The 24,299-nt window shown below is 28.1% G+C and overlaps 1 protein-coding gene across 2 annotated transcripts in view; it reads left to right on the top strand.

Annotated features, from left to right (window-relative positions):
• The window catches only part of LOC142221208 (protein serrate-like), a 100,249-nt gene that overhangs the window by 46,085 nt on the left and 29,865 nt on the right, over positions 1-24,299 (top strand). For both annotated transcript variants that reach the window (XM_075290836.1, XM_075290825.1), the window contains exons 5-6: positions 10,808-10,862; positions 15,273-15,588. In XM_075290836.1, the coding sequence (XP_075146951.1) occupies positions 10,808-10,862; positions 15,273-15,588 (371 nt within the window). The remainder of the gene's footprint in view (positions 1-10,807; positions 10,863-15,272; positions 15,589-24,299) is intronic.

Raw genomic sequence — 24,299 nt, 5'->3', positions numbered from 1 at the left:
TAAGATTTTATCAAAAAATTGTTGCCTCTTTTGCATTTTATTGCTATTAAAATATTTTGTTTTATAAATTTATGAATGACATTTTTATGAGACATTGCATTTATTTTTTTCTCATAGTCGACAACTGTATAAATAAGTTTCATTTTCTATCGGCTACAGACGTATGTTGATACACTTATTAATTAACATGTAATTTTAATTGGAAATTTATGATTGAGTTATTTAATGACAGTCTCGCTGTTGACATGGGTGTAAATTAAAGGCCAAATGGTTATATTAATTAATTACAAAAAGTGTGAACCAAACCGAAATATTCAACATGTAATTTATATTGTACTAGGAAAAGCTTGTTTTATTAGATAGAGTACTTTCGATTTATTTTATTGATTAATTTCTATAAATATGTGTTTATCACAACTATCGTCATTACACCCATAGATGGATATATATCATATGTGCCAATATTGATCCGATCACAAATATAACTGGCGATTTTCTATACAAATCAAATTTTGACAAATTTTTCTATAAAACGAAAATTGTTCTAAAAAAAAAATCTATAGAAATAAAATTTTGACAATTTTTTCTATAGAAATAAAATGTTGACAAATTTTTCTATAAAAAGAAAATTTTGACTAAATGTTCTATAAAAAGAAAATTTTGACGAAATTTTCTATAAAAAGAAATTTTTTTCAAAATTTTCTATAAAAATAAAATTTTTATTAAAAGTTCTACAAAAATAAAATTTTGGCATAATTTTCTATAAAAATTAAATGTTGAAAATTTAAAAATAAAATTTTGACAAAATATTCTATAAAAATAATACTTTGAAATTTTCTATAAATATAAAATTTTTACAAAAATTTCTAAAAATATAGAATGTTGAAAAAATTTCTATAAAAACTTTTTTTTTTTGAAAAAATTTTTGAATTTTGAAAAAAATTTCTATAAAAATAACATTTTGAAAAAATTTTCTATAAAAATAACAAAAAAAGAATTTTTTTTGACAACATTTTCTATAAAATAAAATGTTGACAAATTTTTCACCAGAAAGTAAAATTTGTCAAAGTTTTCTATAACAAAATTTTCTACAGAACTAACGATTTGACAAAATTTTATATAAAAATAAAATTTTGACGACATTTTTTATAAAAATAAAATTTTGATAAACTTTTCTGTAAAAATAAAATATTAACTAAATTTTCTAAAAATACAAAAAGTTGACAACATTTGCTATAAAAATAAAATTATGACAATTTTCTAAAAAATAAATTTTTGATAAAATTTTCTGCAAAAATAAAATTTAAAAAAAAATTTCACTACAAATAAAATTTTGATAAAATTTTCTATAAAATAAAATTTTGAAAAATTTTTTTATAGAAATAAAATGTCCATAAAATTTCAATTTTGACAAAATTTTCTATAGAAATAACGATTTGATAAAATTTTCTACAGAAATAACGATTTGACAAAAATTTATATAAAAATTAAATTTTGATAAAATTTCCTAGAAAAAAAATATTGATAAAATTTTCTATAGAAATAAAATTTTGACAAAATTTTCTAAAAATACAAAAAGTTGACAACATTTTCTATAAAACTAAAATTTCGACAATTGTCTATAAAAATAAATGTTTGATAAAAATTTCTATAAAAATATATTTTTGATAAAATTTTCTATAAAAATAAAATTAAAAAAAATCATTAAAAATAAAATTTTGACAAAATTTTCTATAAAATAAAATATTGACAAAAATTTTTATAGAAATAAAATGTCAAAAAAAATTTCAACAGAAGGTAAATTTTGAAAAAAATTTCTATTGAAATAACGATTTGACAAAAACTAAATTTTTGACAAAATTTTCTATAAAAATAAAATTTTGACAAAATTTTCTGTAAATATAAAATTTTTATAAAATTTTCTAAAAATATAAAATGTTGACAACATTTTCTATAATAATAAAATTTTGAAAAATGTTCTATAAAAAAAAAATTTTGATAAAATATTCAAAAAACTAAAATTTTGACAAATTTTTTAATAGAAAATGTCGACAAAATTTTCTAAAAATACAAAAAGTTGACAACATTTTCTATAAAACTAAAATTTCGACAATTGTCTATAAAAATAAATGTTTGATAAAAATTTCTATAAAAATATATTTTTGATAAAATTTTCTATAAAAATAAAATTTTGACAAAATTTTCTAAAAAAATTACATTTTGCATTGCATTTTCTATAAAAATAACATTTTGATAACATTTGCAAAAAAAATTTTTTGACAAAATTTTTTATAAAATAAATTTTGACAAATTTTTCACCAGAAAGTAAAATTTGACAAAGTTTTCTATATAAATAACGATTTGACAATATTTTCTACAGAATTTGACAATTTTGACAATTTTCTAAAAAATAAACTTTTGATAAAATTCTCTATAAAAATAAAATTTTAAAAAATTTTTTACTACAAATAAAATTTTGATAAATTTTTCAAACAAAAATTGATAAAATTTTCTATAAAATAAAATTTTGAAAAATTTTTTTATAGAAATAAAATGTCGATAAAATTTTCAACAGAAAGTAAATTTTGACAAAGTTTTCTATAGAAAAACCGATTTAATTTCACAAAATTTTCTATAAAAATAAAATTTTGACAAAATTTTATATAAAAATAAAATTTCCTAGAAAAATAAAATTTTGATGAAATTTCGTATAGAAAGAACATTTTGACAAATTTTTCTATAGAAGTAACGCATTGATAAAATTTTATATAAAAATAAAAGTAAATTTTTACAAAATTTTCTATAGAAATAAAGATTTGACAAAATTTTCTACAGAAATATAGTTATTTCAAAATTTTGATAAAATTTCCATAAAAATAACATTTTGATAACATTATATTACATGTTAGCCTGATACCGAAACAGGCAATTGACGTCCAAATGCATTATATCTAATTATACAATTATTATTCGAGCTTTATGGACAGATATAGATTAAGGAACATGGTTAATAGAGCCATTGAAAAGAAAACGCCAGATACAAATCTATACACGCCTGGACTGTACATGTTTCGGTTCGGGCGAATGAACCTTTCCACAGCCTTTAGTATAGATCTGGCTGGGAGAGATAACTTAATTTTGGGCCCTTTATGCTAACTCCTTATGGAGAAAACATTTGGGAAATTTCCTCTTACAAATTGAATCATCTTTTCTCCCACTGTACATCATCTTTTCATATAACTTACAAGTCCCTTAATCTTATTTTTATTTCGTTTTGTTACATAGTAATGCAACAACACGAAATTTATTTTTAGAAAGCTAATTTGTTAGAATTCACCTAAGTGGTGAACAGTCGAACAATGCTTATTGTTTCTACAGTCAACTACAACATATGACAATTAACAGAAACTGGTTTCCAGGATACAACAACAATTCTAACGCGTACATTAGTCGTGTTTTTCCTAGTTTTACGACGGGCTCATCGTTGCTTATTATATTACATGTTAGCCTGATACCGAAACAGGCAATTGACGTCCAAATGCATTATATCTAATTATACAATTATTATTCGAGCTTTATGGACAGATATAGATTAAGGAACATGGTTAATAGAGCCATTGAAAAGAAAACGCCAGATACAAATCTATACACGCCTGGACTGTACATGTTTCGGTTCGGGCGAATGAACCTTTCCACAGCCTTTAGTATAGATCTGGCTGGGAGAGATAACTCAATTTTGGGCCCTTTATGCTAACTCCTTATGGAGAAAACATTTGGGAAATTTCCTCTTACAAATTGAATCATCTTTTCTCCCACTGTACATCATCTTTTCATATAACTTACAAGTCCCTTAATCTTATTTTTATTTCGTTTTGTTACATAGTAATGCAACAACACGAAATTTATTTTTAGAAAGCTAATTTGTTAGAATTCACCTAAGTGGTGAACAGTCGAACAATAAAATAAAATTTTGACACAATTTTCTATAAAAATAAAATTTTGACAAAATTTTCTATAAAAAAATTTACACAATTTTCTATAAAAAAATGTACACAATTTTCTATAAAATAAAATTTTTACAAAATTTTCTATAGAAATAAAATTTTGACAAAATAAAATTTTTTTATTTGGTAGTTTTTTTTTTAATATTATATGGAGAATAACGATGTACACTTTTGTATGAAATACATTTTTTGAAATATTTATTCTCCTATTTCTAACTTATATTCACTCTACTCACTTGGCTTCCTACACTTCTTTTTGCCATGGGAATTTCTATTGTTATGCTGTTTTGTCCATCTTCAAGCACTTGGACATATGTCTTAAAGAGATACCATTCAAACAGCCATTGTTTATGTCATTAATAGTCATAAAATGTAGTTCAAATGTGTAGGTTTTGAAGTGTTTATGATTGTTTGAACGATTTTTTGAAATGAAAAAATATTTTTTCGTATCTTGGTGGGTTTATCGTAATGTGGTACATTAATAGTTAAGATTTCTTTCGATTGATTGAATGGATGGGAAATAAGGTAACGGAATATTCTTTGAAGTACTTTGAATGATTTGCAAAAATAAACGAAACGATATTGCAAATATTGAAAACATTTATGACCAAATATAATAAATTAAATAGATGGATAGATAGAGATATACAAAGAGTATCTATAAAAGTTATGAGAAGCTTAGTTTATTTATCATTAACAAAGCTAAAGAACTGATTCTTACACTCTCTTTTGTCAACCTTAAATCTTCTTATACACTGTTGGTGCTAGTAACCTTCCTTCTTCTTTGTTTTCCGGCATTCCATTACAAAATGTCTCAAGTGACGAATAGGATTAGCCTCATTTAATATCCATAAAATTAAAATTACTTCAAAAATTCGTTTGTGAAACCATTTCAAATTTAACCAATTAAAATGTTCTTTGGAGAACACACAAAACCAAATTGTCGTGAGACAAAAATCAAGTAATGCAATATGTATAGCACTCTAACAACAATCCACACAAGTCTGATAATTTTAAATGAGTTTTAATTTAAATGTCAGTTTATTGCAATTTTATGCTTTATCAATTTTCATTTAACATGGTCTTAGGTATGGTGAAAACTACAATAGAAACGAATCCGAATAGCAACAACTAATGAAGATTTTCTCCATGGGTTTTGGAGGGTGTTTGGGAAAAACTAAAGAGAAAGGAAACTTTCCTCCCAAAACAAAAAGAACATTTTTACTTTTCGCCTTTTTATGGTGAGTGCTTAAATCCAATTAAATTTTCCTGTAAAGAATCTAATCTAATCTGGGGAAACATCCGTATCCACAAGCCATGCAAACAGACAGAATGTTAGATATGGATGCAGACAAAGTAATTTGAGTTAATAATATAGGACAGGGAAATATATATTATACCCTACACGATTATTTTATTGAAGGGAGTTATTAGTGAGAATAGACGAAAAATTATAATCGATGTTGTCATGTGTGGGAAATATCGAATTTTCTGCCTACTTTGTATTCTCCTAAAATTCATGCTCAGTTCAACAATGAAATTCAATAATTTAAATATTTTTTGTTTTTTATTTCAAATAAAATCAATTGATTTCTTCGTAATGTAGGGTATTAAGTTAGACAACTATTTTTACTGTATCATATATGAATTTTTTATATTTCGATCATTTAAAGTTCCTTTCCTGCGATGAGATTTTCTTTCAGTCCGTTTTTTCGAATCTGTCTTTTTTCCCCCTCAATCAGCTAAGTTGTACAATATACCAGCCATCTATCCACCGATAGACAATAGATTTATGACCATTCGTGGTGTGGAAACATGATTCAACCAACACTGTATGATAAATCGTAGATTTTTTTTCCACGCTTTTGGCTGCCGTAACACATTGGTTGCTTGAGTTATAAGGTCCTCTTTGCTGTTTGACTTTTAAATAGTTTCAATCTTTTTTTGTACCCTAACCTTTTTTTTTTCTTCTTCTTCTCTGCTCTTTTTTCCATCACTATAGCTGTAAACATATCTCGTGCCTGGTAATCACTGTAGGTACTAACAAAAGCCTTTAAAGCAATTATAGTTTGAAAGACGTTAGCCCAGCTGGAAGCCAGGAAACTTACACATAACTACTAGTGGATCGGTGTTTCTGTTTTTTTTTTTTGCCTAGATTTCAATCTATGGGATTTTCATCGTTTTTTGGTATTGAGTTCGGATTTTTCCTAGGGATTTTTTTTAAGCGCCAAGTTGAGCTCATAAAATTGCTTTTTGCCTTTCGGATAGTTTATGTCATCGTACATGTTACATATGTCGGCAGCATTTTAACAGATTTTGGGAAAAGAGAAGAACGCCCCATTTAGATGATTTAAATATGATATAAGGATGCTTGCATTGAAGTGAGGGGAGTTGGTAAGATAGAGATAGAGACCCTTTAAAGTTAAATGGCTAGTAATAAAATAAACTCATTAAACTTTTTTTATTATAGCAATTTATGTAATATCTTACAAGTAGCATGGCTAATAAATACTAATGATGATATTTCAAACACAAATATCTATAAATTCATATGGCGAAATAAATTTTATTACCTCACAGATGGTACACAGAAAAAAAAGTAAACTGTTTTATAGCAAGAATGAATTACTTTGTGTGAAAAATGAACTAAATTGTACTCCACGTATTGAACTAAATTGTACTCCAGCGTATTTGAAACCAGTAAAATTTAATGTCCTAGTGTACTTTTTTTAAATGCAATTAACTCGCATAGAAGAAAAAAATAACTACAATTAAGAAAAAAATCAGTAAGACACAGCTTTCTTTTAAATTTAAGTTTTGCGTACTTGATTCATTTTTCAGCTGTTTTCTTCATATGCTATTGGAGTTCTTTGAAATCATTTTAACGACAACTTAAATTTCCAAATTCGAACTCGACTACAAGTAGAAATTATACTTTATTTCAAGTAAAAATGTCTTTAAAATAAAATGTTGAAAAAAGTCTACTATTCTTAAAAGCATGTGTGCTTTGTAGTTAAGATGCAAAAGATCAAACAAATTTAAAGATGATTTCATTCTTTGGCTTCAAGACAATATTTTTTTTTTCAGTGTAAAATTAAGAAAAGTACATGAACTCTTTATTTGAATAGATAGTACAGTAGTTCTATTAGTTTGGGCCCGGAAATGGTGCGAAATTGTCTCCGAAGCAATCCGCTGCACTGGTTTCGTATTAGTTCTTCGGATGTGATGCTATTTCAGTATATCAGATTTCCTTATAAAGAAATAAGATAAAACTTAAAAAATTAAAATTTTCTCAACTTTTTCGAAAAACCCACGTTTGCCAAATTTCAACTAATTTTTGCAAATATCCAAAAAACTTTGAAAAGTGGATATTCGACCAACGGGATTTTAATAATAAAAATCAAAAATTTGCATGCGCTGTTCGTTTGTGAAGATATTTTACAGTGAAACAAAACGTGCGTCAGCTTTTTTAACCATTGTTTTCAAAAAGAAAAAATCACCCTATATTAATAACCCAGCAAACAAAGCATCGCCAAAAAAGCAGTGAAAATGTTATTTTTGAATCCGGAAGTGGTGCGAAATTGGCGCAGAAGCGATGAATTTAACACGGGTTTGTCATAGAATGAATGTCCACAATTTCAACTGCCGTTGCACTGAATTTACATCACTTCTAAAGGTGTGATCCGAATTCAGTGTTTTGGATGTTAAAAATATGTGTCATATTTTGCTAAACAAAAAATTTTTATGATATTTTATGCATTCTAACGCTTGTCTTAAATGATTGACTCCAAAGAATTTAAAAAAAATTCGCACTTTTTCCAGATAAGGTATATATATTCTGGGTCGTGGTGAAATTCTGAGTCGATCTGAGCATGTCCGTTCGTCCGTCCTTCCGACCGTCTGTTGAAATCACGCTAACTTCCGAACGAAACAACCTATCGCCTTGAAACTTGGCACAACTAATTGTTATTGATGTAGGTCGGATGGTATTGCAAATGGGGCCATATCGGTCCACTTTTACGTATAGCCCCCATATAAACGAACCCCAAATTTGGCTTGCGATTGCTCTAAGAGAAGCAAATTTCATCCGATCCGGCTAAAAATTGGTTCATGGTGTTAGTATATGGTCTCTAACAACCATGCAAAAATTGGTCCCCATCGGCCCATAATTATATATAGCCCCCATATAAACCGATCCCCAGATTTGACCTCCGGAGCCTCTTAGAGGAGCAAAAGTTATACGATCCGATTGAAATTTTGGTAAGTGGTGTAAGTATATTGTCTCTAACAACCATGCCAAAATTGGTCCACATCGGCCCATAGTTATATATAGCCCCCATATAAATCGATCCCCAGATTTGACCTCCGGAGCTTCTAAGAGGAGCAAAATTCATCCGATCTAGTTGAAATTTGGTACGTGGTGTTAGTATATGGTCTCTAACAACCACGCAAGAATTGGTCCATATCGGTCCATAATTATATATAGCCCCCATATAAATCGATCCCCAGATTTGTCCTCCGGAGCCTCTTGGAGGAGCAAAATTCATCAGATCCGGTTGAAATTTGGAACATATTGTTAGAATGTGGTCTCTAAGAAACACGCAAGAAACACCCCATATAAACCGTTCCCCAGATTTGATCTCCGGAGCCTCTTGGAGGAGCAAAATTCATTCGATCCGGTTTAAATTTGCAACGTGGTGTTAGTATAAGGCCGCTAATAACCATGCCAAAATTGGTCCGTAGCGGACTATAGTTATATATAGCCGATCCCCAATCACACAACAAATAGTCCATATCGGTTCATAATCATGGTTGCCACTCGATCCAAAAATAATCTACCAAAATTTTATTTTTATAGAAAACATTGTAAAAATGTTATTTTTATAGAAAACATTGTCAAAATGTTATTTCTATAGAAAATTTTGTCAAGATTTTTTTCTATAGAAAATATTGTCAAAATTTTATTTCTATAGAATTTTTTTTTTTCACAAATTTTATTTCTATAGAAAATTTTGTCAAAATTTTATTTCTATAGAAAATTTTGTCAAAATTTTATTCCTATAGAAAATTTTTTCCAAATTTTATTTCTATAGAAAATTTTTTCCATATTTTACTTCTATAGAAAATGTTGTCAAAATGTTATTTCTATAGAAACTTTAAACTTAATTATATACGTATTTCATCTGCCTTTTTAGTTAAATATATACCACGTATGGACTATGTGGTATATATTTCGGTGTTAGGAAGTTTTAAGATACCTTGCCATCGGCAAGTGTTATCGCAACCCAAGTAATTCGATTGTGGATGACAGTCTTCAGTAGAAGTTTCTACGCAATCCATGGTGGAGGGTACATAAGTTTCGGCCTGGCCGAACTTACGGCCGTATATACTTGTTCTATCTATTTGAAACGAAAAAAAGTTAAAATTACCACTTAAAAATATAAAAAAGCGAGTTTAAAAAAATTGAATCAAAAGTACTTCCTCTGTAGTTAAACTAAAGAACATCTCTGGGAGGAAGTTCTTTTAAAATTATGCCTTTAGAAAACTTCCTAATTTTTTTGCTGGGAAACCTATCAGTCTAAAAATCCACAGAATGAAATTTTAAAACAAAAATTAAAAAAAAAATGTGATACCTTGTCATTAAGTTAAACATAAAATCGAGCAGCTTTAATTGATAACCGAGAAGTTCACCAAGATTGCCACAATGAACCGAATAGTCTAAGTGAGCCTAAAATATCGGGCTGCCAGTATACCTAACCTAACCTTCACCCAATGAAACAAGTCTCAGTTAATTAAAAAAAAAATTCTATCTTTATATCAAAAATGCTTTAGTTTAATAAAATTTGTCTTATTAATATTATAAACTTAGTTTACTTATTTATTTATTTTTTTTTTTATTATTTAAAGAAATTTGTCCTTCTGAGTTTATTTTATCTATGATAGGCGTTTAAAACGCTATTTTACATACCTTTACTGTATATACGTATTTATTAGCATATCTTTAATGGTTTAGTTTCTATGGTGTTACGACAAAAATAAGAATGTAGGCCAAACTAAAGGGAATACTGCTATTTCGAAATGTCACAACCTCATTTTCAGATATAAAAATTTGTACAACTTATGATTGTAGAATTTTCGACTTCTACATTGACTTACTCCTTCCTACAGTTTCAAAGTTCATATGTCTAAGAATTCATTGAAATGTAATTTGTAAAGAGTTTATGTTTCATTTCCAAAAGAATAGAAAACAATTACCATCATCATCACCATTCGCTATTACACCAATTGCACGAACAAAAGAACTTAACGGCAACCTATGTAACTTTCAATACAATTAGACTCCCTGTCTTTAGTGTTTTCTTGGCTTTCGAAGGATATTGTATGTTGTTATTTTAGTTAACCTTTAGTTCTCCTCCTACATTTATGTATTCACCATGTTTCAATTGCAATCTTTGTGAGGATGGCTAATTTTCCAAATAGCTGAAGGAAAATGTGTCCATTAACAGCAAAAAAAAAAAAAAAACAAAACAAACAATCAACATTACAAGCTACTGTTGAAATGCTTCAAACCATGTAAATGTCTTCAAAATGCCTTTTGTCAAGCGAGAAGAGAGAAAAATAAAAAGGCAACTTTAAACAAATTGACAAAATAATTTAACCTTAAAGTAACCTTGTTTGGAAAGGCTTCAGGCTGGCCTTTTTTTTTGTTTTGAAGAACTGTTAAGTTAACCCACCTTTTTCTTCGTTTGTTTAGTTCATTTACATACAATACTAATGTGTTCACTATTTTTGTTTCTTTGCAGAAATCATTTACATTAATTCTACAGGCGTTAGATATGTATAATGTCTCGTATCCAGGTAAGATGAAAACTACACATTTTATTGAAAAATTAAGAAAAAAAATATTTGGGCGACTATTGGAAAATTTATTGCAATTAGAAATAGGAGGGGTCCGAAATAAATATTCCTAACCAATTATTGAGATTTTCAATACAATACTGTTAAAGGACACCATAATCTTATTTGTCCGACTCTCGCTAAATTATTAGAAAAAAATTAAATGAACATCTCATGGAGAATCAAGAATCAATTCAATTCTTCATTACAATAATAATTAATAATTTTCATATAACCACCATTATACAGTTATTGGCACTACAAGAGAGTAATCATTTCCAAATATCATGCTGTTCATATCCTGTCGGAATTTTAGTCATGAAATAGTTGTCGGCGTTGTTCCTTACTCTGGAGAACAAGTACAACCGTGAGACTAATTCAGAGTATTGCTTGCTGCTATTTGAACACACCCTCAAGGAATTTCTTCTTCATGTCAATTGAAGAAACGTGAATTCACTGGTATACACATGAGAATAAGGAGTAGATAAAATAGGTGATTGCTCCCAGGGAACTTGCTCCGAAGTTGGTGAAGACAGGACCATCGAACATTAAGGCTAACGTTTTCTGGAATTCGATTCCTTTGGATCGCTTTAACCTTCTCCAAATAGGTTAAATAATCCAAAGGATGTACTATGCCGCATTATCAGGCCGTTTCGCTATGACTTGTAGAAAAACTGAACCAGTTGGCGAAGAAAAGGTTCCATTTTACCACAATAACGCAGCAGTTCATAACTCTAACCTTCACATGCTTAAATTGGGCATATTGTGCTACAAGCTATTTCCTCCTTTTATCATATTCTCCTGGTTTGAACCACGCTAATTTTTCGTTTCGACAGTCAATGGGCACATATTCAGTCAAACTACGACGTCATATCCCCAACGGGACTTTATTTTGAAGACCCCAAGAAAGATATATTTTTCCGACGGAACTTGAAGACTATGTTGAAAAATACATGTTGTCTTTTCCGCAACGTAGTTTCCATTTTATGGCCAAGAACTTATCCAATTTTATGGCAGTATGAAAATGGTCCCCAGGGAAATTAGCCCCAAAAACCCAAATGAAACAGAGCCATAAAATTATGAATTTTAATACAAAAAATTAGTTATGTATTACCCCAGGAAAGTGAGCCACAAAAACCCAAATGAAACAAATGTGGGGCGATGCTTTATAATAAATATGAGCGCCGTGAAAATGAGTCCCACCCAAATGTAACTGAAGCATGAAAATCGATCCCAAAATAAAATTAGGGCTCATTTTCAATTTTGAATTAAAGCACCGTGTGGAAATGAACCCTAACTGATGATAGAAATATTAAAATTTAAGAGGAAATTAAATACGTATTACTGAGTACGAATACTTTGGGAATCGCGTTAACCCACATGGGACTCTATCCATAGGAGGAACTCCTAATCTACGCAAAAAACAATTCCGAGGAGATACAATGCTATTTGGAACAAAATTGTCTATATTTACCACCACTGTCAAAACCCAGAAGGGGAAAAAAGATCCGATTTAAAAACGAAACACAATCCAAAAACGAAATCGGGGTTAATTTTCATTTCAAATATTGGGGTTTGTTTTCATAAAGCAAAGGGATCCAAGACTAAAATCAAGATGCTCCCCATATTCATGAAGACAAATTTTATATTAATCGACATTGCAGATTTTACAGTTGTAGTCTAGAAATTTGGAAAAGTTTGTTTTTTAGATTTTAATACAGTAGTAGAATTTTGACAAAATTTTCTATAGAAATAAAATTTTGACAAAATTTTCTATAGAAATATAATTTTGACAAAATTTTTTATACAAATAAAATTTTGAAATCATTTTATATAGCACTAAAATTTTAACAAAATTTTCTATAGGATTTAATTTTTAACAAAATTTTCTATAGCACTAAAATTTTGACAAACTTTTCTGTAGAAAAAAATTCTATTGGAACAAAAGTATTAGCAAATTTTGCTATATATATATATATATATATATATATATATATATATATATATATATATATATATATATATATATATATATATATATATATTTTTTTTTTTTTTAATAATACTATCAAAGACTCCATTTTTTGTAGAAGTTGTAACTTTCTCTTGTTGGTGCAAATTAAAAATATATAAAACTTCGACTCATTTACAATTCAAGGAATATTTCGACACTCAAATAAATTGTCGCGTATATATATATATATATATATATATATATATATATATATATATATATATATATATATATATATATATATATATATATATATATATATATATATATATATATATATATATATATATATATATATATATATATATTTTTTTTTTTTTTTTTTAATAATACTATCAAAGACTCCATTTTTTGTAGAAGTTGTAACTTTCTCTTGTTGGTGCAAATTAAAAATATATAAAACTTCGACTCATTTACAATTCAAGGAATATTTCGACACTCAAATAAATTGTCGCGCTATTTGTAGTGATAAAATAATAATAAACAAAATTCTAAAATAAAAAAATAAAATATTATATTATATAGAAATAAAATTTTGACAACATTTTTTATACAAATAAAATGCTGACAAATTTTTCTATAGAAATAAAATTTTGAAAAAATTTTCTACAGAAATAAAATGTTGACAAAAATTTCCATAGAATTAAAATTTGACAAAATTTTCTACAGAAATAAAATTTTGACAAAATTTTCTGTAGAAAAAAATTTATATTGGAACAAAATTTTGGCAAAATTTACTATAAATTTTTTTGAATAATACTATCAAAGTCTCCCTTTTTGTAGAAGTTGCAACTTTCTCTTGTTGGTGCAAATTAAAAATATATAAAAATTCGACTCATTTACAATTCAAGGAATATTTCGACACTCAAATAAATTGTCGCGCTAATTGTAGTGATAAAATAATAATAAACAAAATTCTAAAATAAAATAATAAAATATTATATTATATAGAAATCAAAATTTTGACAAAATTTTTTTATAGAAATAAAATGCTGACAAAATTTTCTACAGAAATAAAATGTTGACAAAATTTTCCATAGAAATAAAATTTTGACAAAATTTTCTATAGAAATAAAATTTTGATACAATTTTCTACAGAAAAAAATTTATATTGGAACAAAATTTTGGCAAAATTTACTTAAAATTTTTTTGGATAATACTATCAAAGTCTCATTTTTTGTAGAAGTTGCAACTTTCTCTTGTTGGTGGAAATTAAAAATATTTAAAACTTCGACTCATTTATAATTCAAGGGATATTTATGCACTCAATAATAAATTATCGCGCTACTAGTAGTGATAAAAAACGAATAAACTTCTAACATAAAATAATAAAATATTGCTTATGAAGAAACAGTTTTTTTTTTTCATAATAACCACAAAAATTAGATCACACACTGCAAGTAAATTTTATTATTTGGTAGTTTTTTGGTAAAATTTTATTGAAATTTTGTTAGATTTTTTTTGTGGCTCGAGTGGCAAAGGTGGGATTTTATTTTATGTTTTGAATGAATACGAATAAGGAAGCATCTGACAGTCAAAACAAATGTTTCTCCTTTGATGTATATGGGAAAACTCCTAAAGTTATTAGTTTTATCTCATACCCTTTTCATATCATATCATTCAGCATCAATGCTGTAGATGACACATCCTTCAAATATTTTTTGGGAGAGCCGCCCCATGGGCATGATCTCCAAAGCTCCTTCACAACCTTTTAAGTGAACATGTTTTCGACATTTTAGCTGGATAGCGTTACTTTTACAGTTAGGACTTCCACGTTTATTTAATGTTGTCATAGCATAAAAACACAGTTCCTCACTTGACGCTGGAGTTGAAGTTTATTCCAAAACAAATCTACATTTAAGCTAACAATTGCCACCGTGATGGTTTTCCTAACTACATTTATTTAAATTTATCTACAACAAAACAAAACTTCTCAATGATTCCGAACAACGCCTTGTTCACAACAACCATGCTAACTAGGCAATGTTGTCAACTAAAGAAATTCATTTCATGATGTTCACCAGAAGCATCAACATCACTACTCCAAAATGGGGAGGTCCATGAATGCTACAGAAAAACATAAAACAATTTCCATTTTTACGAAAACTAACAACAACATCCACCACCCATTTGCTGTTGCAGAGACTTTTTTTGTTTTTGCTGTTAAACAAAATAGAAAACAAGAAAGCAAATCAACAAAACCATCCCATCATCTTAGAGCAAAACATCAACGAAGTGGGTATCCCCACCAAAATAAAAACTAACAATAGCAACTACTCGCAAACCATCATCTAAAACTTCATCAGGAAAAACATGGATTCTAAAACTTTTTTGTCGTTTTGCTTGTTTCTTTACAGACTCCGAAAGGTTAATTGAAGAAACATCATTTGCCAGTGTGATTCTACCCTCACCCGAATGGAAGACATTGGATCATATTGGGCGTAATGCTCGTATTACATATCGGGTTAGGGTTCAATGTGCAGCTACCTATTACAATACCACCTGTACAACATTCTGTCGCCCACGTAATGATCACTTTGGCCATTACAATTGTGGATCGGAGGGCCAAAAAATTTGTCTCACAGGCTGGATGGGTGATAATTGTGAAAAGGCTATTTGCAAGCCAGGCTGTGATCCAGTTCGTGGAAGTTGTGAGAAACCAGGAGAATGTGTGTAAGTAAAATATAAAAAAAGAAGTTTGTGTCTTAAATCTTTTATATAATTACAATTTTATTAATTGTTATGCTAATAGCTTAAAAAAATTGTCAATTATAATAGCTAAGAAATGAACTAAAATAATACAATGTAAAAAATGTTTAATATTTCACCAATTTCGGGAAATGTATGGTCTGCCCTGACATTTTCTATATTCTATTCCCCGATTTTCTCTTGTTCTATGTCACGTGGGAAATATTTCTATCCGAAAAAGCTGAGTCGAGTTATTTGAATCTTCTCCCTATTTATGAATGTAATGCAGGAGTTCTGCCAATAGTTTCAGGCAACGTAAGTACATCTTGGGAATTGTCATATAAGAATAAGTTTGTCTCTTAAGTCTTTTGTTGTTGAATGTAGTGCAGGATTTCCGTCAATATTTTCAGGCAACTAAACTCCATCTTGGGGATTGTCAAATGAGAAAAAGTTTGTCTCTTAAGTCTTTTGTTTTCTGGCAATATTTTCAGGCAACTAAAGTCCATCTTGGGGAGTGTCGAATGAGAAAAAGTTTGTCTCTTAAGTCTTTTGTTTAACTCAGAATGTAATGCACATGTAATACCCAAAGTCCCCGTCCAAAAAATAATATCCCCAATTTGGAGGAAAACCCGCAATACTGGCAACACTGGTTTCTGTTTAGAACCAGTTGATCTATTTCTCCTCGACACTGATGAAATAACACAGAAAATCCTTTGAAAAGCAAAGCCAATCTCTGATGTGAAATTGTCTCACGGTTGCGTTTTTTGTCTGAAATGAGTGACCGCAACATTCAACAGCTTTCTCGTGCCCAAAATTTCGTGCAGAATATAATCCACGGAATTTTGTGCGCTTTAAAACGTTAGTTTGCCCATACGATGTATCGATTTCTGCCATCCTTTTTAGACATGACTCGATAAAAAAAACAAATTGTCGAATCTAGTCATTAAAGAAAAATGTCCCTAAATCGCGTAGAAACTTCCGCTTTCATACAAATAATCCGATCTGGTCCATAATTTACATAATAGAGAATGTACTACACAATAGTTATGCTCTTGTGTTAATCTTAGATCAAACTGTGAGGCAAAATATTTGTCGGACCATTATCATATTGAACTCGCCATTTATTAAAGTTTGCGTCTTTCATCTTTCGTTTATTTTTAAATAAGTTTTCAAAGACGAACTGTATTGAACAATAAATCTGAACAAATCATAATTTTTTTTTAGATAAAATTCAATTTTTCTGTTATTTGACACTTTCTGAATTTCTTTGTTATTTAATCTTTCATGGTCCATTCCATATATGTTTTTAGACAATCCCTGGTAAAGCCTTTCGTTTAATAAAGTCCATAACGAACTTGACCAATTTCTTTAGTCGTTTTTTACAATTTTTTGTGTTTTTTAAATTTTTTAATTGTAGCGAAAGTCATGATCAGGGCTGTGGAGTCGAGCCAATTTTGCTCGACTCCGACTCCGACTCCGACTCCAGCATTTTTCATCAGCTCGACTCCGACTCCGACTCCGGAGTCGACTCCGGGTAATATAACTAAATCTCATTTTAGTACCACTAATTTGTAGTTCTATTGAGGGGATATATATGGGGTATATATATGGATCGATATAAAGTATCGTATTTATTTATGTGTGCAACAAAGGTCTTAATTTCGCATTTATACCAATTAAACTCTTTATTTCAAATTTAGGGCAATGTTTAATAAATAAAATAATGATATAAATACCCATCATAATATGAGAAGATACCGACAGTATATGTATTTGTGGACGAAAATTATTATAAAGGGTTATATTCCCATATGCATGAATTTGAATCTGAATCGATTTAGACAAAATTGTATATACTTCTAGAAAATCTCTGTACCTAAAATTTAAATCTAACGTTATGGGACGTAACACAATTATAGCAAAAAATAAAAATGCAAAGAAAGTCTAAAGTCGGGCGGGCCGATTGTAACATACTCTGCACAACTTTGTATTTAGATCAACATTTTGATAAAATCTGAAATCAGACTTCTACAAAATCTCGTGCAATATTTGGGAAACATTCATAATTTTTTATATAGCAAAATTTGAGTCACTTTTACCAGTTTTCGACTTAGCAGTGAGTATCAGTAAGAAAAAAATTTGAGAAAATTTGCTACATAAATAAAATTTTGACAAATAGTTTTATAGAAATAAAATTTTGAAAAAAAATATAAATAGAAATTTTGGAAAAATTTTTGTGTAGTAAATAAAAGTTTGCAAAATTTTCTATAGAAACAAAATTTGAACTAAATTCTCTATATATATAAATGTTTGAGAAAATTTTCTATATAAATAAATTCTTACCAAATTTTCTATAAAAAGACTATAGTAAACAAATTTTGACAAAATTTTCTATAGAAATAAAATTTTGAAAAAAATATCAATAGAAATTTTTGGAAAATTTTTTGTGTAGTAAATAAAATTTTGCAAAATTTTCTAAAGAAATAAAATGCTGCAAAATTTTCTATAGAAAGAAAATTTAGACTACATTTTCTATAAAAATAAAATGTTGACTAAATTTTCTATCGACATAAAATGTTGTATACATTTTGTATAAAAAAAATCTATAGTAACAAAATTTTGGCACAATTTTCTATGGAAAAAAATTTGAAAAAATTATTAATAGAAATTTTGGAAAATTTTTTGTGTAAATAAAAATTTGCACAATTTTCTATAGAAGCAAATTTTGGCTAAATTTTCTATAGAAATAAATTTTTGACAAAATTTTTTACATAAAAATATTTTTATACCCACCACCATAGAATGGTGACAGGGGTATAATAAGTTTGTCATGTCGAAGATGAGCTAGATCGGTCCAGGTTTTGATATAGCTCCCATATCAACCGATCGCCCGATTTGGGGTCTTGGGCTTATAAAAACCGTAGTTTTTACCTAATTTGCCAGAAATTGGAAACCTAGAGGTATTCTAGGGCTGTAAGGAGGAGTGCTGAAAATGGTGATTATCGGACCATGTTTTAATATAGCTCCCATATAGACAGAACTCCCGATTTTATTTCTTGAGCTTCTAGAATCCGTAGTTTTTATCCAATTTGTCTGAAGTTGGAAATCTAGAGGTATTATAGGACCATTACAAGGCGTGCCGAAGATGGTCGCTATCGGACGAAGTTTTGATATAGCCCCCTTTTAGACCGATGTTACGAGTTTACTTCTTGGACTTCTACAATCCGTAGTTTTTATCCAATTTGCCTGAAATTTGAAATCTGGAGGTATTCTAGGACCATTAAGAGGTGTGCCGAATATATTGTGTATCGGTCTAGTTTTTGATATAGTCCCCTTATAAACCGGCCCTCCGTTTTGGGGTCTATATTCTAGAACTACAATAGATGTGCTGAATACTGTACGTATCCTTCCATGTTTTTGGCGTAGCCCCATTAGTCCGATTGACCAAAATAGACCCAAAAAATTATTGAAGTTGGTCCGATGGTCAGACCAAATGGAATTTTTCTGCAGAAATAACATTTGGACAAAAATTTCTATAGAAATAAAATTTTAACAAAATTTTCATAGAAATAAAATTTTAACAAATTTTTCATAGAACTAAAATTTTAACAAAATTTTGGATATAAATAAGCTTCTTAAAAAATTTTGGGATACAATATTATGCAAAAATTTTGTACAAATTTCTGCTAAATATGTAATAGAAATAAAATTTTGGCTAAATTTTTTACAGAAATTAAATTTTGGCTAAATTTTCAATAGAATTAAACTTTGGCTACATTTTCTATAGAAATTAAATTTTGGCTAAATTGAAATTTTGGCTAAAATGAAATCTATTGAAATAAAATTTGGACCAAATTTTCTATAGAAATAAAACATGGACAAAATTTTCGATAGAAATAGAATGAGGTCAACATTTTATATAGAAATAAAATTTTGAAAAAATTTTCTTTCGAAGAAAATTTTTAGAAAAATTGTAACTTTTAAATTATTTTAATTTAAATTAGAAAACTGGTCCCTGGTACGAATTTTGGAAAAATTTGGTCCAAAATAAAAATTCGTTGTTGCAACGCTGGTAAGGACTCCATATAGACCGATTTCAGATATTGAGGGTACAGAAGGTGCATTTACCATAAATGTAAATTTGCTAGATATTACTTCTCGTAATCATAAAACAGTTGGTGTACTATAGATTTTAGATTTCAAATCAAGGTATTTTTTCTTAATTTTCTTGCACATTTACAGTATATGTTTATGATTCCTTTAAAACTCAAACAAAAATAGTTCTTATAAATCCGGAATCTGATAGGTAAAATCTTTGCATTTATTTTCGGGATGCGAACTGGTTAAACTGATCTGTCATCAAACCCCCATGAAATTTTCTAAGGAAATTAGTATATTTGATTCATGGTGGTGGGTATTTATGATTTGGCCCGGACGAACATACTGCTCTATATACTTGTTTTATTTTGTATTTTCTATAGAAATAAATGTTGACTTAATTTTCTATAGGAAAAAAATTTTCTATAGTAATAATATTTCGAATAATTTTTTTATAGAAATTAAATTTTGACAAAACATTCCATATAAATACAATAGTGACAAAATTTTCTATAAAAAACAGCTTTGACAATTTTTTCTGTCATATGTGTGTAGGTATATAGCCTTAAAATAAAATTAAAAACAATAAATTCGAATTATTGTTCGAATTATTTCAAATAAATTGATATGGGGATTAAAATGGATCGATCCAGCCCATTTGCTAGTCTAACATTCTAGGAAACATAAAATGATAGCCGTAATTGGAAGTTGATTTTTATTTCCAATCGTGGTGTACATTGATCGAATGCATAACGCATTGGAAACTAATTTGCGTAAAAACTTTTTTAGTTACAAAAATGTGAAGTGTTTTAAAAAATTTGGTTTAGCCGGAGTCGGAGTCGAGCAAAATTTTTACGACTCCGACTCCGACTCCAGCCAAATCTTCAGACTCCGACTCCAAGACTCCGACTCCGACTCCGACTCCACAGCCCTGGTCATGATTCCATAAATTTTCAAACGCTTCGGAAAAGTTTGAACCGAGTTTCTTGTAAGGAAAAAAATCCTTTATGTATATTATTAATTTATTTTATTAATATTATTGTCATTGAAATTGGGTTTCGATGAAATCCGATTATTAAACAATCAATAATCAGTAATAAATGAAATATCCACTACTATATGTTGTTAGTTTTTGATTAAGTTTTTATTAAATATGTATTTAGATGATATTATGCTATTAAAAGAATCATATATATCCTTCTTGATTTCACCAAGATACAAACTCCTTCCTCCTATCATTATTGTCTGAGTTTTTTCCCACACTTTTAGTTGACTTAGTAATATACTATTCAATATTGCTCTATTCCTAAATGTGGTTCAATTTTCAGTTATTATTTATGTTATTGTTTTTTTATGATTTTTGTGGGTGGAGCTAAAAACTCCATTAAAATTAAGAAATAGCATAAAAATCGAACAGAAACTGTAGTGAACAATTTTTTTCCTTTTTTTCTAACTAACTTCCTTACAGCATACAAATTGTTCAACAAAAATTGAAACAAGAGAGCAACAGTATCAGTATCTTTTTCTTATTTCAACTAAAATTGGCAATAACCATGTTATGGAGTCATCAGCAGCTATTATTACCTCTAATAATGGTTTAACGTTTGCTAAGGAAGAAAATTATGATTTATACACTTTTCGAAATAATTTATATTTATAGTGTAATATAAGATTTCAGCAGATCCTTCTAATTTAAATATAAAAAAACTAAGATACAGTCAAACATACCGAAATTTGTACCTGCGATATTATATCATTCCATAGAAAACATTACTAAATAGAAAAGCTAATATTTTGAAATAAATTCTTTGAATAGTAACTCACTATATCGAAGTTCGATTGTGTTTTTTTTTGTACCACAAAGAGTAGAAATTATCCATCCCACCTGGACATTAACAAGTTATACATCCGCTTCCTAGGACATAATTTCTCTTTTTCAAAATGAGATTCACTACATTCGCCTTAGGAACTCCACCTCCATTTTCTCCGAGTCAGTTATGCTGATTTGTAAATAAGCTTTCATAGAACCCCTTTCCTATAAGGATTTCTAAGGATGTGATCTTTCTTTACTACGGCACAAAAATGTCAAGAATGAGGGTGTTCAAATTAGTTCAGTTAGTCTCAGATCTTGAAAAAGACTAATGTCGATAATGAACTCTTGTTTTTTTTTTTATTGCACCTTCAAGCGGGAGTGCTTCGTATATAGAAAAAGAGACAAATCAATGATTCTATTCTGGCTTTTGGAGTTCGAATCATCCTTGTTAATCTAATAGTGTTTAGACGTTATATGAGGTAACTCTTTCACCATGATAACACATAGGGTCACAACCTAGCCGCGATCAAATCGGTTGAATTTGGATACGAAATACAGATCCACTTTAATTTTCTCCACTGCTACTTTTTCTGTTTATCCACACAAAAAGAAACACGCTGGTGACAAATATCAATCGAATTAGAAGACCATTATATACAGGAGGGTTAAAGAAAGTTGGAGCAGTGACCCAAGGACCAAACTATTTGTTTCTATCGTACCATCCTCGCTTACACGGTTAAACAGCTTTTTGAGTATATATTCTATAGAAATAAAATTGTTGAAGCCATGTTCAACAGCTGCTAAAGTCCCCATGACTCATTTTATGTTTAATTTTGAATTCCTTTTGTTTTGTTTCTTTTACTGAATTTTTAGTACAAACTTTCTCTTATAATTTCATTTTCATCTCATTAAACTTAACGTATATATTTATCTATGTACATATATGCTAGGAGCATTCTTTATTTTAAGCGTCATTATAATTTTTAGTCTTTAAGGAGAACTCAATAAAGCAAGAAGCTTTGTCCGGGAATTCCAAAGAATTCTTGATTTGTTTCATTTCTTTGGGAAACACACCATTTATCAGAAATCTGAAGAGCAGATTTCTTCAAAAATTTTGACAAAATTTTCTGAGAAATACAATTTTAATAAAATTTTCTTAGAAATAAAATTTTGACAAACTTTTCTATAGAAATAAAATTTTGAAAAATTTTCTATAGAAATAAAATTTTGACAAAATTTTCTATAGAAATAAAATTTTGACAAAAATTTCTATAGGAATAAAATTTTGACAAAATTTTTATATAAATAAAATGTTGACAAAATTTTCTATAGAAATAAAATGTTGACAAAATTTTCTATAGAAATAAAATTTTGACAAAATTTTCTATAGAAATAAAATTTTGACAAAATTTTCTATAGAAATAAAATTTTGACAAAAGTTTCTATAGAAATAAAATTTTGACAAAATTTTCTGTTGAAATAAAATTTTGGCAAAAATTTTCCATTGAAATAAAATTTTGACAAAATTTTCTATAAAAATAAAATGTTGACAAAATTTTCTATAGAAATAAAATTTTGACAAAATTTTCTATTGAAATAAAATTTTGACAAAATTTTCTATAAAAATAAAATGTTGACAAAATTTTCTATAGAAATAAAATTTTGACAAAATTTTCTATAGAAATAATATTTTGACAAAATTTTCTATAGAAATAAAATTTTGACAAAATTTTCTATGGAAATAAAATCTTGACAAAATTTTCTATGGAAATAAAATCTTGACAAAATTTTCTATAGAATTACATAGAATTACAATTTTGACAAAATTTTCTCTGGAAATAAAATTTTGACAAAATTTTCTATAGAATTACAATTTTGACAAAATTTTCTATAGAAATAAAATTTTGACAAAATTTTCTATAGAAATAAAATTTTGACAAAATTTTCTATAGAAATAAAATTTTGAAAAAAATTTTTATAGAAATAAAATTTTGACAAAATTTTCAATAAATTTTTCTCTTCAAATATAAGTAGATAGTAAGGAAGCTTGTAGATTCATGTATGTTCTAAAATTCTTTGAATTTGTATCAAAAAAGTTAAACTTTTCAACAAAATTATTTTGTCTTGTGTATAACTTCCTCATGATCATTATCATCTTTAGTATTCAACTCAAAACAAGACAAATACATCGTTCGATCGATGTTTGAATCTGGTCTTATTTTAAGTTTTCATAGATTTTTGTCTTGTTATGCTTATAGCATTGCATCATTGTTAATATTTTTGTTGCTTATATTTTCCAACTATTTTACGTTGTTGTTGTTGTTGAAAATTTTCGTTACTTTTGTTTTGTTCATTTTTTGTACAAAAGAGGAGGGGCTGATGTTTTTGTTATGTTTTCCATTTGTTGTTACTATTTTTAAAGTCTTTTCTTTCAGTTTTAGTAGCACGAATCAACATTTATGGGATATCTTGTCTCTCTTGTTCACTCGACAAGATGTTGAACGTTGAAAATGGTGTAACACAGAATACGTGAGTTTTGTGTGCAAAAAGGAGGCACAGAAAAACAATGATGGTCCCAGTGACCATCATCAGGAATATGCGCCCTGATGCAGAAGCAGAACAAGCTTAAGCTTCACTATTATCAGTGTGGTTTATGATACTCCTAGACTTTGTTTTCTATAGCCTTCCATATTTTCAATTCTTTAATAATTTATAGTTCAGCAAAAACTTCTAGTCTTTCGAAATTTGTGATTTCATGGAAACTGTATTTAATAATGAATTATGA

This window comes from Haematobia irritans, chromosome 1 (assembly GCF_050003625.1).
Source record: "Haematobia irritans isolate KBUSLIRL chromosome 1, ASM5000362v1, whole genome shotgun sequence".
Lineage (NCBI taxonomy): Eukaryota > Metazoa > Arthropoda > Insecta > Diptera > Muscidae > Haematobia > Haematobia irritans.
The sequence above is the reverse complement of the archived record's forward strand: the minus strand, read 5'-3'. Positions and strand labels throughout refer to the sequence as shown.